The sequence below is a fragment of the Mirounga angustirostris genome, unplaced genomic scaffold (genome assembly GCF_029215605.1).
Source record: "Mirounga angustirostris isolate CCGP_5_RB_7025 unplaced genomic scaffold, mMirAng1.0.hap1 SCAF_5, whole genome shotgun sequence".
In the NCBI taxonomy this organism is placed as follows: domain Eukaryota; kingdom Metazoa; phylum Chordata; class Mammalia; order Carnivora; family Phocidae; genus Mirounga; species Mirounga angustirostris.
Genome location: NW_026991713.1, coordinates 94945653 through 94962700, shown reverse-complemented (window position 1 = coordinate 94962700; position 17048 = coordinate 94945653). Strand labels below are relative to the sequence as shown.

Genomic DNA, 17048 nt, shown 5'->3' with positions numbered 1-17048 from the left:
CTACAGTGTTAAGATACCCAGTAAGGCAGTTCTCTTTTTTTGATTGTCCAGTTATTCATGTTCTTTTGCACTTATTCATAAATTTTATTTTATTTTAGAGAGAGAGAGAGCAAGCATGAGCAGGAGCGGCAGAGAGAGAGGGAGAGAGAATCTCAGGCAGGACTCCACACTGGGTGTGGACTCTTGAGATCATGACCTGAGCAGAAACCAAGAGGTGGACACTTAACCGACTGCACCACCCAGGCACCCCTATATAAATTTTATAGTCAGCTTGTCAAGTTCCACAGAAATACTGCTTGGAATTTTGATTAGGTTTTTATTGAATTTATAGATCAGTTTGGGAAGAAATGACACATTCATACTATTGAAAATATTTGCATGTGCTCTTGGGCTTGTTCTCTCTCAATTGTCTTTAATGTTTCTAATGATAGTTTGTAATTTTATCCCCAGAGGTCTTGCACATCTTTATTAGATATACTTTATTCCTATGAATTTGTTGCTATTATAAATTATAACAATAAAAATTTTTTCGTTTCTACTTCATTGCTGGTTAAGTTTGTTAAGTTTAATAATATGTTGACAGTCAGATAACTCACTTATTTCAGTAATTTATGATAGATTATTTTGGATTACCTGCTTTTAAAATTGTATCATTTACAAGGAATATCAGTTTTATATTTCATTTTTTTTTTTTTTTTTTTTAAGATTTTTTACTTATTTGACAGACAGTGAGAGAAGGAACACAAGCAGGGGGAGTGGGAGAGGGAAGAAGCAGGCTTCCCGCTGAGCAGGGAGCCTGATGCGGGGCTCGGTCCCAGGACCCGGGGATCACGACCTGAGCCGAAGGCAGAGGCCCAATGACTGAGCCACCACCCAGGCGCTCCTTATATTTCATTTCTAATCCTTATATCTCACTTCCTTTTCTTAACAGTGTAGGGCAGGATCTTTGGGACAATATTGGATTGAATAGTTATAGTGAACATTCTAGCGTTCCTTATGATCTCAGGAAAGCTTACAACATTAAACCATTAAAAATGTTGTTGGCTGTAGGATTTTTAAGATACCCATTATCAGAATAAGGAAGTTTTCTTATATAAGTATGCTAAAAGATTTTTTAAAATCCTGAATGCTTGTTGAATTTTATCAGTGTTCATACATCTATTGAATGGTTATACATATTTTTACACTTGGAAATTATATGATTGGTTTTTGTAAGTTAAACCAACCTAAAAATTTTAATAAACCCAACTTGCTTATGATTGTTATTATTATGGTAGGTTTAATTTGTTAATATTTGTTGGAAGATTTTTACATTTATGTTCATGAATGAGATTGCCTTATAACTTTGCTTCTGTGAACTTGTCATTGTCAATTTCTGCTAAGTTGTGTTTGGCCTTACTAAAAGGGCTGGGGAGTGTTTTTTTTGTTTGTTTGTTTGTTTTAAGGATTTTATTTATTTATTTGAGAGAGAGAATGAGAGACAGAGAGCATGAGAGGGAAGAGGATCAGAGGGAGAAGCAGACTCCCCGCTGAGCAGGGAGCCTGATGCGGGACTCGATTCCGGGACTCCAGGATAATGACCTGAGCCAAAGGCGGTCGCTTAACCAACTGAGCCACCCAGGCGCCCCTGGGGAGTGTTTTTTGTTCCAGAAGACAAAAGTATAGTAACACTGTTTTATTTTTTCCTTAAATGATGTAATTCACCTTTGAAAGCCATTTGTTCTGGGGTGCCTGGGTGGCTCAGTCGGTTAAGTGGCTGCCTTTGGCTCGGGTCATGATTCCAGGGTCCTGGGATCGAGCCCCATGTCTGGCTCCCTGCTTAGTGGAGAGTCTGCTTCTGCCTCTGCCTCTGCCTCTCCCCCTGCTTGTGCCCTCTCTCTGTCAAATAAAGAAATAAAATCTTAAAAAAAAAAAAAAAAAGAAAGCTATTTGTTCTGGAGATTTCTTTTTGAAAAGTTTTAGTTAATGGTTAATTTGTTTTAGTGATTTATTTCTTCTTGCAGTTTTGGTAAATTTTGGTAAATTTCCTAGGAATTTATGTACATTTTATCTTAAGTTTTCATGTGTTATTCAGGAAATCATTTCATTATCTTTTTAATATCTATAGGATATAAGGTGAAGCTCCCTTTTCATTCTCAACTTTATTTGTGCCTTTTTATTTTAAACTGTATCAGTCTCAGCAGGGACTTAAATTTATTAGTTTTGGGGGACAAACTTTTAGTTTGGTTGTCTTTTCTGTTGATGTTGGCTTTCCATTCCATTAATTTCTGCTCTTAAATTTTTTTTCCTTCTACTTACTTTGGATTTTTTAGATGTTAATATGGTTTGATTTCTCTTTGAGTTTGCTCGTTTTTCTAAAGCAATTTATAGAGACAATTTTGTTTTAGGCAGAAGAGCTTCAGACTCAGACCTGGGTTTCAGTCCCTTTTCTGCTTCTTGAAACAACTGTGAGATAAATTCAAATTTCAATAAATAATAATTGAGCATTTACTCTGTGCCAAATAGTGCTGGGGCACATAGCTGTTAAGAAGATAGATTCCTACTCTCACGGAATTTACTTCTACTTTCTCTAGCTATCATTTTCCCGGCTGTAAGAGGGAATGGTGGATGACAGTGATGATTAAGTGCCTGTTATTTCCCAGGTACTTTTTCACTAATGTTAACCACCTTAATCCTCACAGCAACTCTATAAAGGAACTATTTTTACTGTTCCCATTTTACAGATGAGGAACTTGAGACAGAAGTTAAGTAACTTGTCTGAGGTTACACAGTGGGTAAGTGGTGGAACTAGGTTTGAATCAGATGTGGGGTTATTGTTACAGGCATGCCAGAGAAGACCTTGCAATAGATCACTTTCTTTTTTTGCCTTTGCTATCCCCTCACCATTATCCCTTGCTATTTTGGGTCTAAATGAAACATTTGATGGGAAAAACCCTAATCTCCTACATTCCCAGTAGTTTTCTTTGGAACATTGAGTATTCAGAGAGTATGATATAGTTCCCTTCCTTTATTATTAATTCCATAACCTTTAATTTATATTTATTTAAAATTATATAAATATATTTATATTTATTATAGCTGCATTCAGAAAGTTCTATTTATAATTAGTTGTGTAAGCTGGTATTGATTGCCAAAAGTTGGTAGAACAGATTGATACAAATATTTGTCTTCAACCAGGAGCCACTGTTAGAAAGAAGTTTGCCCTTTTTAAAGTGGACAGAAGGGGCTTTGCCTACACCACAAGGAAGCTTTGCTTCCCCTCTCCTTTCTTCTACAGCAGTCTGTTGCTGGAAGACTGCACTAAATTTTTATGGCTGGCTTCATTAACAGTGACTTGAATTATACATTTACCCACTTATCTTTTTTTTTTTTTTTTAAAAGATTTTATTTATTTATTTGAGAGAGAGAGAGAGAGCACATGAGAGGGGGGAGGGTCAGAGGGAGAAGCAGACTCCCTGCTGAGCAGGGAGCCCGATGCAGGACTCGATCCCGGGACTCCAGGATCATGACCTGAGCCGAAGGCAGTCACTTAACCAACTGAGCCACCCAGGCGCCCGACCCACTTATCTTCTGTATAGGGCTTTCTTTACCATTTCAGGAAAGATTGCTATTTTATGGGGGAGCAAAATATATTAATTAGGTTTACTACAGTATTTCAACTTTTAATTTTTAAATCATATTAGAATAATAGCATATAGAATTAAGTTAGCAAAATAGAAGTATATCTTGTTTCTAATAGTGAGTTCTTGTGTGTCAAATAATTAAAAAATTAGATCAGTTTGATTGGGATTGGGGACAAGAGGGGATAAAGAAACAAGTTCCCAGGTTTTATTGCTATTAACTGTACCATCTGTGCCATCAACCTACCCTCCCCAGCAATGTAAACTCAGTTCTATTTATAGCCACTAACAATTATTAAGCACTTACTATATGCCAATCATTTATTAAGAACTTTACATGCATTTTTCCTCCCTGTCATCCTCTTTAAAAACTCTCAACTGGGGCTAGGATTTTTTTTTTTTTTTTAAAGATTTTATTTATTCATGAGAGAGAGAGGCAGAGGGAGAAGCCGGCTCCCAAGGAGCAGGGAGCCCGATGCGGGACTCGATGCCAGGACCCTGAGATCATGACCTGAGCCGAAGGCAGACGCTTAACCATCTGAGCCACCCAGGCACCCTGGGGCTAGGATTTTATCCCAAGGCTCAGAGCATGTTAAATTGGGTCTTCAGCAAATGTTTCTGAACAGATAAAAGAAGGAATGTATAAATGGAATAGGCCCTTAAAGGTATTTTGTCTTTTTTTTTTTTTTTAAAGATTTTATTTATTTATTTGAGACAGAGAGAATGAGAAAGAGAGCACATGAGAGGGGGGAGTGTCAGAGGCAGAAGCAGGCTCCCTGCCGAGCAGGGAGCCCGATGCGGGACTCGATCCAGGGACTCCAGGATCATGACCTGAGCCGAAGGCAGTCGCTTAACCAACTGAGCCACCCAGGCGCCCAGTATTTTGTCTTTTTGTTTATCAATTTCAGGAAGTATTTCTCCTAAGATAATTTTCTTTTTCTTTTTTTTAAAATTTTTTTATTGTTACGTTAATCACCATACATCATTCGTTTTAGATGTAGTGTTCCATGATTCGTTGTTTGTGCATAACACCCAGTGCTCCATGAAGAACGTGCCCTCTTTAATAACCCATCACCAGGCTAACCCATTCTCCCACCCCCTTCCCCTCTAGAACCCTCTGTTTTTCAGAGTCCATCGTCTCTCATGGTTGGCTCCCCCTCCGATTTCCCCCCCTTCATTCTTCCCCTCCTGCTATCTTCTTTTTCTTTTTTTTTTTTTTCTTAACATATATTGCATTATCCTAAGATAATTTTCTTAAAACTATCTGTGGAAATGCTGAAGAGAATGTACTCAAACCTGCAGAGCTTGAGGGGCGCCTGGGTGGCTCAGTTGGTTAAGCGACTGCCTTCGGCTCAGGTCATGATCCTGGAGTCCCTGGATCAAGTCCCGCATCGGGCTCCCTGCTCAGCAGGGAGTCTGCTGTTCTCTCTGACCCTCCCCCCTCTCATGTGCTGTCTCTGTCACTCTCTCTCTCTCAAATAAATAAATAAAATCTTTTTAAAAATAAAAAAAATAATAAAATAATAAAAAAAAACCCTGCAGAGCTTGAATGTCGGCATTTATAAAATTTAAGGAGATGAATACTTTTATTTTTTTAAGAGATTAATTATTTTAGCTAGTAACATCACATTTCTGTATAATTGGTGTCTTAGCTTTTTCTGCCAATTTTTGGTATAGAGTTGGTTATCTTAACCTCACATTCTCTATTTGTTAAAGATACTTGGAAAAGAAGCTAACTAGTCACTACTTCAGTAAAGATGCTTTTATAATATGGACAGTGATAATCTGCTTGTTTACCTCCTTTTGGTTTCCCTCTTCTTTAAAACTTTTTTTCAGTTTATCTAAGCCAAAAAAACAAAAAAAAAAACCACAAAAACCCCACAAAAACCAAACCCACCAAACAAACAGTTCACCCATTTTCTCTTTCTCTTTTTTAAAACACATGACTGTCAGCTGCAATGTGCAGTGCACAGTGATAATGAGGTAGACTGTTACAGTAGTCTTCCTTTTGTTTCTGTGCCACTGACAAGGGATCTGGAAAGGAATTTTATTGGTTCCTCATTTCCAAAAGGGCTTACCTTTGAAAAAAATAATTTTGTCTCTACCTGGATTACCAGCTAAGACTTAGAAACAAATTGCAGGGCAAAAGGATTGCTGTGGAGGGTTAAAGAAGGATATTTTGATAGGAAACACAAAATACGTCTTGTTAGGAAGTGACTAAGCAAATAGGAAAGGCATCATATATATTCTTAGTAGAATGGAGTCTTAATATTATTTTTGTTTTTGGTGTTTGATAATTAGTAGCTGTTTGAATTCTTACCCAGAATTATTTTATCTTTATTAAAATAAAGGCTTTTTTAGTGTTTTGTGTAACTCTTGAGAATTATCTGTCCTTTGGTACTATAAATACCCATTATCCAGTGTCGTCTTCAAAATTTACGTACTTTTACTACTTCATTTTGATTAGTTTGGACCTGATGGTCAGGGAAACAAACCCGTGATTTAAAAAAAAAAGTTCAAGAGGACATTTCTGATGTGTTAGAGATACGGGAAGACAGATTTGCAATTTGTATTTAATGGTAGGCATTAATTGTGACCAATTGGAAAATAAGTTTTAATGACTTGAGTATCATAAAATGTTCATAATTATTTGGTCTTTTTTTGTGTGATATGACTTGGAGATTTTAAAATGTGGGAAATACAACTTTTTGGTGGTACATTTTCATTTTGTCAGTTAAGTAATGGATCAGTTTCCTGGACTATTGACCCAAACAGCTAAATTTTGTTAGGAGAATTTAGCTGGGAATATGGAGCGCAAAGTTGTTCATCTCTTATACTGCCAACTTGCTTTTTCTAACTAGAACTCACAGACTGAAACATTTCAGGTCCTAGGATTGGTTCTGATTACCTTTAGCAAGCTATTCTAGCTCTTAGTTACTTTTCCGTTCTCACCCCTTCCAAGATGAACTAATAAGTAATTTTACTGCACTAATAACACTTTGAACATAAATGGCAAGGGAAGTAGGACAGTGGTGGAACAGTAAATGGACTTTCAGTATTGGTGAAAGGATGAGAAACTATTAAAAAAATAAGAGCAGAAAGCTGAGCAACAACAAACCCTGGAGATTTTGAAATAGGAATGACCAGCATTAGTTTTCCTTAGATGAATTTGATATGATGTCTTGGTTTCTGCCCCCACCCCACCCCCACCCCCACTTTGTATTTAAAGTTTTAAGTGAATAGAAAAATTGAAAGAATAGAATTATGGACAGCTATATTCTTGATGCCTAGATGGAGTGTTCAGTAGCAACATTTTGTTCTTTTATGTCTCTTTTTCCTAATATATATAAATATTATGTACATTGCATACAGCTTTTTGAGAGAGTTGTTAGCCTTTTACAAGTAGCTGTCTTCATGTTACCCCTAAATGCTTCAGTATCTGTAGCCAAAAAAAAAAAAGGACACTGTCCCATATACTTTAATACCATTAGCACACCTTAAGACATGAATAACTCTTTAATGGCATCTAATACTTCAGAGTCAGATATTTATAGTTGAATCTAAAATATCTTTCAGTTATTCTTTTCAGATCAGGCTCTGTAAGGGTTCATGCAAGGATATTTGGATGTAATGTCTTAGTCTTTCTAACTCTAGAACAGTCTTCCCATCTTTTTCTTCAGTGACATAACTTTTTGAAGTAATCAGAAAAATTATCTTTAATGTCTCATATTCTGGGTTTGTCTGATAGTTTCCTTGTGGCGTCTGCCTTCTGAAGTTTCTTGTGAATTGGCACGATTACATACAGGTTATGCATTTTGAGCAAAAAATTACTATGTGATGTAGATACTTCATAGTGCATTCAGCCAGGAGGCACAAAACGACAGTCTGTGCCACTGGTAGTGATGCTAAGTTTGGTCCCTGGGTAAGTAATGTGTGTATGGTCTGTCTATTACAAAAACCTATTTTTACTTTTTGCCTAGCAAATTGCTGATATTTTGGCACTATACAAATATCCCATCAACCTTTTCTTAATGCTTTTAACATCTTTGATGATCTTTGCCTGATTCACTTACTGCATTGGGTTTTACAAAATGGTTATTTTTCAGATTTTGTTATTCTTTGTTAATTGGCATTCATGTCCAAAGAAGAGCTTTTCCTATCTTTTCCTAGTAAACTGTAGTTCCTGCAGAAATGGTGGGATAAATGTAATTTTTCCTTATCTACTGGTTTTTAGAATAAGGAATTATATAGTAGTCCCTTCAGTGATAGAAAATGAGGCTTTTTTTTTTTTTTTGGTTGTCCTTTCTCTATAATTATTATGAATGCATAAACTTTTTTTGCAGTCAAAATATTATCAGTTAATTGACCTTTTTGATGGTCAGATCACCTGAAATTTGGCTAATTTTGAGTCCCTCCGGACTGTCACGTTTGTTTTAGGGACACATCTCCCTTAGTCTTTGAGTGCTTCCTTGATCTCTGACACACAGATTGTGTGGGTTTTTAATTGTGTACAAATAGTACCTTCACTTAAATGAAACTTTCATTTAATATTCTGACAGTTCTTTTTCTTTTCTTTTTGAAGATAAAATGTTCAGAGCCACTTGGGGTGCCTGGGTGGCTCAGTCGGTTAAGCGACTGCCTTCATCAGCTCGGGTCATGATCTCAGGGTTCTGGGATCAAGCCCCACATCGGGCTCCCTGCTCGGCGGGAGGCCTGCTTCTCCCTCTCCCACTCCCCCTGCTTGTGTTCCCTCTCTTGCTGTCTTTCTGTCAAATAAATAAAATCTTAAAAAAAAAAAATGTTTAGAGCCACAATAAATAAATAAATAAATAAATAAAATTCTTACAATTCTGTAAGCTCTAAATATCTCAGAAATCCTGAAGAATCCTCTGGAACACTAGAAGATGGAAAAAAAAAAAATGTCAGTTAGCAAGGAACCTGTTTGTTTCCTGAGGACAAAAACACTTAACCCCCCCTAATAAAAAAAACACTAGTACTTAATTCTTAATGGTGTAGCCAAATTCTACACTCAAAAAGCACAGGTTTAAATTAGGGCTACGTAAGAGATTCTCCACTTAGTTATTGGCAAGGAGATTGTTAATCTCCCAAAGGAATCTTTGAACTTGGAGAATAATCAGCCCATAGCACCTTCTCACTCTGCCTTAACAGCAGTAGGCTTTTAATACATAGTAGATTTCTTAATCATTTTATTTTTCATCATAAGTGTACTTTTTAATGTCCATCACCTTTTTTCCACACCCCCCACCCCTCCCACTCCTCTGGTAACCATCAGTTTGTTCTCCGTAGTTGAGAGTCTCTTTGTCTCTCTTTTTTTCCTTTGCTCATTTGTTTTGTTTCTTAAATTCCACATATGAGTGAGATCATATGGTATTTCTTTCTCTGACTGATTTATTTCACATAGCATAATACTCTCCAGCTCCATCCATGTCGTTGTGAATGGCAAGATTTCATTCTTTTTTTTTTTTTTTTTTAAAGATTTTATTTATTTATTTGAGAGAGAGAATGAGAGACAGAGAGCACGAGAGGGAAGAGGGCAGAGGGAGAAGCAGACCCCCTGCCGAGCAGGGAGCCCGATGTGGGACTCGATCCCGGGACTCCAGGATCATGACCTGAGCCGAAGGCAGTCGCTTAACCAACTGAGCCACCCAGGCGCCCCAAGATTTCATTCTTATTTATGGCTAATAATATCCCATTGTATATATATGCCACACCTTCTTTAGCCATTCATCTCTTAGTGGACACTTGGGCTGCTTTCATAGTGCAGCTATTGTAAATAGTGCTGCAATAAACAGGGGTGCATGTATCCCTTTGAATTAGTGTTTTTGTATTTTTTTGGTAAATACCCTATACAATTCTGGATCGTAGGGTGCTTCCATTTTTACCTTTTGAGGAACCTCCATATTGTTTTCCACGATGGTTGCACCAGTTTGCATTCCCAGCAACAGTGCAAGAGGGTTCTTTTTTCTCAACATCTTTGCCAACACTTGTTTCTGCCTAATACTTTTTTTTAAAAGTAGGCTCCAGGGGCGCCTGGGTGGCTCAGTCGTTAAGCATCTGCCTTTGGCTCAGGTCATGATCCCAGGGTCCTGGGATCGAGCCCCGCATCAGGATCCCTGCTCCACGGGAAGCCTGCTTCTCCCTCTACCACTCCCCCTGCTTGTGTTCCCTCTTTTCGCTGTGTCTCTCTCTGTCAAATAAATAAATAAAATCTTTAAAAAAAAAAAAAAAAAGTAGGCTCCATACCCAGCATGGAGCCCAGTGCAGGGCTTGACCTCACGACCCTGAGATCAAGACCTGAGCTGAGATCAGGAGTTGGATGCCTAACTGACTGAGCCATCCAGGTACCTCTACATGATAAATTTCTTATCTCGAAAATATAGGAATAACCCCCTCCCCATTGCTTTTCTAAGGTTCACTTATTATTGGTTGTTAATGCTTGATCATGCACTTAATCTAAAATGTAAAATCTAAAATATTTGTATTGAAATCTTCATCCCAGTACAAAATAAAATTAGATGAACGGTTTCACAAGTTGAGGTTTAAGATAAGTAAAAAATATATTTCTGAGAAAATGGAGTCTAGCAAAGTGAGTGGTAGCACATTCAACTATTTTACGATGAGTGTAATGGAATTGTGGGGAAAATTCTATACACATCTTTGTGCACGTGTATACTGAGTAACAGGGATCTTATATTTCAGTTTTATAAACTCTACATCAAAGGTAATGGTACAGCATTTGCTAACAGTGCCCAAAAGATGAGTAACATTTAAGGCAGAGTTCTGAGAGATGTTGTTTTGCCTTTTTGGGCTCACATTGATCTGTACCTGCCCTTCTTTCTAGTCTTGGTTCACCTTCTGCTTATCTAAAAAAAAGAAGTGTTTGTTTCTGATACAAGAGGTATTGAATTTCTTTTCATCAATAATACCCATATAGTGTAGTATGCAGATATGCACTTTGGGTAAAGTACTCCTATACTCCCAATTTCTGGTGGCAACAGATGGGTGGACTAAGCGTGGAACATTTCCATTGCTTTCTTTCTTAAGATTTATGTGTATTTTGAGAGAGAGAATGCACAAGGGGAAGGGAGAGCGAGTACTAAGCAGACTCTGTGCTAAGCGTGGAGCCTGACGTGGGGCTTGGTCTTAATGACCCTGAGATCACGACCTGAGCCCAAACCCAAGAGTTGGCTGATTAACGAACTGTGCCACCCAGGTGCCCCAATTTTATCACATTTCTTAAAAGTGCAGTTTAGGGAAATGAGATGAAACTATAATGATGGTTGAATTTTTCTCTTGGCAATTGACAGTATCCTTTTCTGATCACTCAGACTTCTTAAAACTCATCCTTCCTATTTCTTCTGTTTTATTTAGTGAATTTGATCATTCTCTCCTGATTATGCTGACCTTTCTCATTTTTCACAATACTACTTAAAAGTAGATTTTCCTAGTGTTTTGGCTGATTTTTTCCCCCTCAGGTTTTTAGTTCCTTTCGCTGTCTCTGATTGATATCCATCAAATCTTGGTCTTAGGTTTCTTCATTTTTTCAGGTTTTTTTTTTCAGCCTATATATCGCTGTTTCCTTAGCTATTATGTCTTGGGCAAATTCCAGTAAACAGACAAGTAAATATGCACACATGTACACACACTCCACAATACCAATATGAATTATGTACACATATATGTATAGTTTCAACCCATACTTCTACTATTACAGAATAGTTACACTTTGATGTCCTCATGTTATCACTGAAATCTTTTATATCCAAATTCAGCATCTTCTGCCCTAAAATGGCTTTGCTTTTTTAACTTCTCATTCTTCATGTCTTAGTTTAAAAACTTGTAACTCCCAATCTGGTCAATAAATTTCTTCTGTCTTAAAAAAAATGCTTTTTACATTTGCCGATTGAGGCAAGTCACTAAAAAGCCTAAGAATTGAGAAAGGGCAGGGGCGCCTGGGTGGCTCAGTCACTTAAGCCTCTGACTCTTGATTTCGGCTCGGGTCATAATCTCGGGGTCATGAGATCAAGCCCCATGTCAGGCTCCATGCTTATCACGGTGTCTGCTTTGCTTGTCCCTCTCTGTATGCTCCTCCCCCCCTTCTCTCTCAAATAAATAAAATACATTTTTTTTTAAATGACAAAGTGCGGGATTGCAGACAACTGTATGGTGCTGATCTCAAGATACCTGTAGCCGCACCATGAATGATTATGGGAATCCCTGAAGCCACTGGCAAAACCTCACATCTCCCAATGACTACATACCTATGTGCAGCTGCCCCTGGAGAATAGTGACTTCTACTTCTCTTTGACCTTTAAATTTTTGTGTAATTCTGTCTTGGTGGTAGATTTTCAAAATCGAATCCTGCTGGTAAGGGAGTGTGGGAAATGCTTCTAGATCCTGCCATATAGAGAAGGATTAAAAGATGGAGATAGTGTGAAGTATCACAGGCAGTATGCAGCACACAGTCTGAGTTCCCTTACTCAGAACAAATATAAACTCTTTAGCTTAGAATTTGTGGATCCAGCAATTCCAGGTCTAAGTATTTACCTGAATGAAACAAAACCACTATCTCAAAGATGTATCTGCATGCCCCATGTTCAGTGCTTTATTATTTATGATAGCTAAGACATAGGAATAACCTAAGTGTCCATTGACAGATGAATAAAGAAAATGTGATACATATGTACATATATTTAAATATTATTCATCCATTGAAAAGAAGGAAGTTCTGCCATTTGTGACAATATGGAGGGACCTTGCAGGTATTATGCTAAGAGAAGTAAGTCAGACAGGAAAGGCAGATGCTGTATGATCTTATATGTGGAATCAAAAAAAAGCCGAACTCATAGGTACAGAAAACAGTTTGGTGGTTGTCAGAGGTGGGTAGTGGGGTGGAGGAAATGGGAAATGGTGGTCAAACAGTACAGACTTCCAAGTTATAAATAAATCCTAGGGATGTAATGTTCAGCGTGGTGACTATGACTGACAATACTGTAGTGTATATTTCTCTTTTAAAGAGAGAAGGGATGGGGAGGGGGCCCAAGGGGGAGAGAGAATATTAAGCAGGCTCTACACCCAGTGCAGACTCTGACACGGCTCAGTCTCACAACCCTGGGATTATGACCTGAGCTGAAATTAAGAGTTAGTTGCTCAACTGACTAAGTCATGCAGGTACTCCTATATTGTATATATAAATGTTGCTAAGAGAGTGATAGATGTTCAGTAAATTTATTGTAGTGATCATCTCCCAATGTATTTCATATATTAAAGCATTATGTTGTACACCTAAAACTAATACAGTGTTATATGGCAGTTATATCTTAATAAAAACTTGTGGCTTTTCATGTTTGACAGCTTAAATGACCAACCTTATCTTTTACATTCTGTTAGTAAATATTGTAGTTGAACCACTTACTTACTGCTTTTTTGTTCTGTGACTTCAACTCCCTTAAATGTGAAGTTTCCTTCCTCTTTAAACATACACATAACTAAGTCTTATACCCTAACTCAGGTGATAACCCACTTCTCTCTCCTATATCAGAACTTCCACGTTTAAAAGTGTCTCTCCCACTAGAATGGATTCTTCTAAGAATAAGGACCTTATCTGCCTTATTTACCAATCTATTTCTAATCTTTACAAAATAATCTGACACATAGTAATAGCTTAATATTAAGTAAATGAATGTCTATGAGTAAGGTATTGGTCATATGGTATATCTCATATAAGATATAAGTCCAGTTAAATTCCACTAAAAAGAGAAGGAAATGAAACGTTATATGTACTGACAGAGAAAGATGTCTCTGGTGTAATTTTAAGTGATGAGAGAAAGTAACGTAAAATATCTATAATTTTTCTAAAAATAATCTAAATATTTTTGTATACTTAGCAGTGGGGAAAATACACTATAAACACTGAGTACCTAGGATATTGGATGGGAGCTGAATACATCATATATTTTTGTATTTGAATGTTTTAAAACAAGCATACTATTTTTTAATGTAAACAGGTTTTTTTTAAAAGACTTTTAAAATTTTTAAGTAATCTCTACACCCAAGTTGTGGCTCAAACTTATAACCTCGAGATCAAGCGTTGCATGTGGTCCCCAATAAGCCTCCTGGGTGCCCCTGTTTTTGGATTTTTTTTTTTTTTAAAGAATAAATTTTAGCAGGTGTTGAAAAAATGCAACACCTAGGCGTAAAATCATACGAGAAAAACCATAAAAGATGGCAACTTCCTTATTTCTTGCTTTATCTAAAATGAATACATAAAAATATAATTAATACAGAATTTAATTCCATTAAATTAAATTTAATATAGTTAGCATACAGTGTTATGTTAATTTCAGGTGTACAGTGTAGTGCTTCAACAATTCCATACATCTGCTTTGCTTTTGGTTGTTTTTTTTTAATTTATTTATTTTATTTATTTATTTGACAGAGAGCGAGACAGGGAGAGCAGGAACACAAGCAGGGGGAATGGGAGACAGAGAAGCAGGCTTCCTGCTGAGCAGGGAGCCCAATGTGGGACTCGATCCCAGGACCCTGGGATCATGACCTGAGCCGAAGGCAGATGCATAACGACTGAGCCACCCAGGCGCCCTTAAGATTTTATTTTTAAGGAATTTCTAGACCCAGCATGTGGCTGGGACCTACAACCCTGAGATCAAGAGTCACAGGCTCTAATGACTGAGCCAGCCAGGTGCCCTGTGACATTTTTTTTTTTTTAAGGCTTTCTGGTATTTCATTTTATTGACACATACCATAATTTAACCACTGCAGAAATTTTTCTCATTAAATTTTCTTTTTTTCTTGTAAAGGAATATAAGGAATGTCTCCTTCCAGTGAAACCTTAACAAAATTGTATTGTACTTTTAGTTTCGTGACCCAATATAAAGTGTGTGTGTGTATATATATGTGTGTGTGTGTATATATATATATATATATAGGTATATTCCCTTTTAATGGTTTTGACTTCATTCCTATATATTTCAGGTCTACGGATCAATGGAGAACTAATTACTGCCTATCCCCAAGTGGTGGTAGTGAGAGTACCAACCCCTTGGGTGCAAAGTGATAGTGACATCACTGTTTTGCGCCATTTAGAGAAGATGGGATGCCGGTTGATGAACCGACCTCAAGCCATCCTGAACTGTGTTAATAAGTTTTGGACTTTTCAAGAGTTGGCTGGCCATGGTGTTCCTCTACCAGATACTTTCTCTTACGGTAAGTTCATTAATAAGAATTTATAGCCTAAGTTTTACAGCACTTATAGTTTTGAAAGCCATACTGAATTAATAGGGTTATGTGATACATGAAGGAACTTTTTATAGAAATAACTTTCAGTTTTGGGGCGCCTGGGTGGCTTAGTCGTTAAGCGTCTGCCTTTGACTCAGGTCATGATCCCAGGGTCCTGGGATTGAGCCCGACATTGGGCTCCCTGCTCGGCAGGAAGCCTGCTTCTCCCTCTCCCACTCCCCCTGCTTGTGTTCCCTCTCTCGCTGTGTCTCTCTCTGTCAAATAAATAAAATCTTAAAAAAAAAACCTTTCAGTTTTAACAAACTAGGCACGAGAATTATAAATCTGTGTTAAGATTTAATTCCATGATACTGGTAGAGTAGATTTAGCAAACTTTTTATTAAGGGCCAAATAGTAAATATTTTGCACTTTCTGGGTCATCAGTCCTCTCTTGTGACCCTCAGTAATGCTGTTGTAGTGTGAAAGCTGCCATAGGCCACACTTAAATGAGTATGGCAGTGTTCCAATAAAACTTTATTATAAAAAAAGACACTGGACCAAATCTGTCTTAAAAGCCTTAGTTTGCCAATGACATGGTAAAAGATAATACAATTTGGTGACATCTCTGTTTAATGTCTGATTATCCTTACCAGCATTTTCATGGTAATTCTTAATAAATTTTTCATATTTTTTAAGAAAATGACCTATCCTAGGTATACTTGAAAACCATTGCTTCCAAAACTATCTATGGTAAAGGTAAAGGATCATTTTTTTTTAAAAGACCAACATGCTGTGGATCAGTACTCTTATAAAATATGATAAAAATGTCTGAGCAATGCAAGATTGCTATAAAAGCTTTCAGTGCTACTCTTTTTATATTTATCGGGTCACATATCAGTATCAGAGAAGTTGCGAACAGGCACAGGTTACCGGACAACGCTTTTGAGTAGCACTGTCGTAAGTAATATTGTGTTAGTATATTTCCTGCCTGTCCAGTTCTTTTGTTTGGAAAGGATCAAACTTACTATAAATCATTACAATTTTCCATAAAGACAATTCCTCAAATAAATGTTCAGTAGTGTTTTTGGAGAGTTAATGAGGCTTTTTTTTATATATATATAAACGATTTATTTATTTATGAGAGAGAGACAGAACGCACGCACATCCGCACGTGTGGGGAGGATTAGAGGGAAAGGGACAAGCAAACTCTGCACTGAGTGTGGAGCCCGTAACAGGGCTCAAGTCTCATGACCCTGAGATCATGACCTGAGCCAAAATGAAGAGTCGGACGTTTAACTGACTTGAATCACTCAGGTGCCCCAACCTAAATTTTTTTAAAGATTTTATTTATTTATTTGACAGAGACACAGCAAGAGAGGGAACACAAGCAGGGGGAGTTCCGGGAGAGGGAGAAGCGAAGCAGGCTTCCTGCTGAGCAGGGAGCCCAATGCAGGGCTCGATCCCAGGACCCTGGAATCATGACCTGAGCTGAAGGCAGATGCTTAACGACTGAGTCACCCAGGCGCCCCCCAACTTAAAAGGAGCTCCCCAAGTCTGTATGGCATGTGTGGATACAGTTGCTGTTTTTAGCAATTGCATAAGAAGAGACCGTATGTTTGAGAATTCTGTCAGATGCTTTTGGGATATTCTAGCTTATATTATGGGTCTACACTTTGGATTTCAAGAGAGTGGAAAGGAGAAAAGAGTTAAACAAATTAACAAATGTTACCTATACTCTCATGTTGAAGGTTTAAAATTAGGGGACTGAATCATCTTAATTTCTCTAAGCTGTAAATGTGTGATACTGCATTTGATTAACGAACTTTTTCCTGGTTTAATTTTTTTTTTATCACCATGCTGATTTTTTACATTTTTGTAAATGTAAGTTCATTTTTGCTCTAATCTTACTACTGTATCATTTGTTCTTAGGCAGTAAAAACAGGAAAGAATAAAACTTAACTCATGGGTACTAGGTGGCTCAGTGTAGAAAGAACGCTGATTATAATGAAGATAAAAATTAATTTGTATGTTTCGTGAGAGGGAGAGAACACGTGGCATCAACCTTGGATGAGTCTTCTAAACAGACTCATTCTTCCTTTTCTTATTCTAAACCGGGCAATAAGTACACTGAAGTAGATCTTGATGCTTCTGTTATTTTGTGTAGCAGAGGAA

General features: G+C 37.4%; 1 protein-coding gene across 5 annotated transcripts in view; it reads left to right on the top strand.

The window, feature by feature from the left end:
* RIMKLB (ribosomal modification protein rimK like family member B) overlaps positions 1–17048 on the top strand; it is a 153228-nt gene that overhangs the window by 120571 nt on the left and 15609 nt on the right. For all 5 annotated transcript variants that reach the window (XM_054507199.2, XM_064591605.1, XM_054507192.2 and 2 more), the window contains one exon: positions 14634–14864. In XM_054507199.2, coding sequence (XP_054363174.1) covers positions 14634–14864 — 231 coding nt within the window. The remainder of the gene's footprint in view (positions 1–14633; positions 14865–17048) is intronic.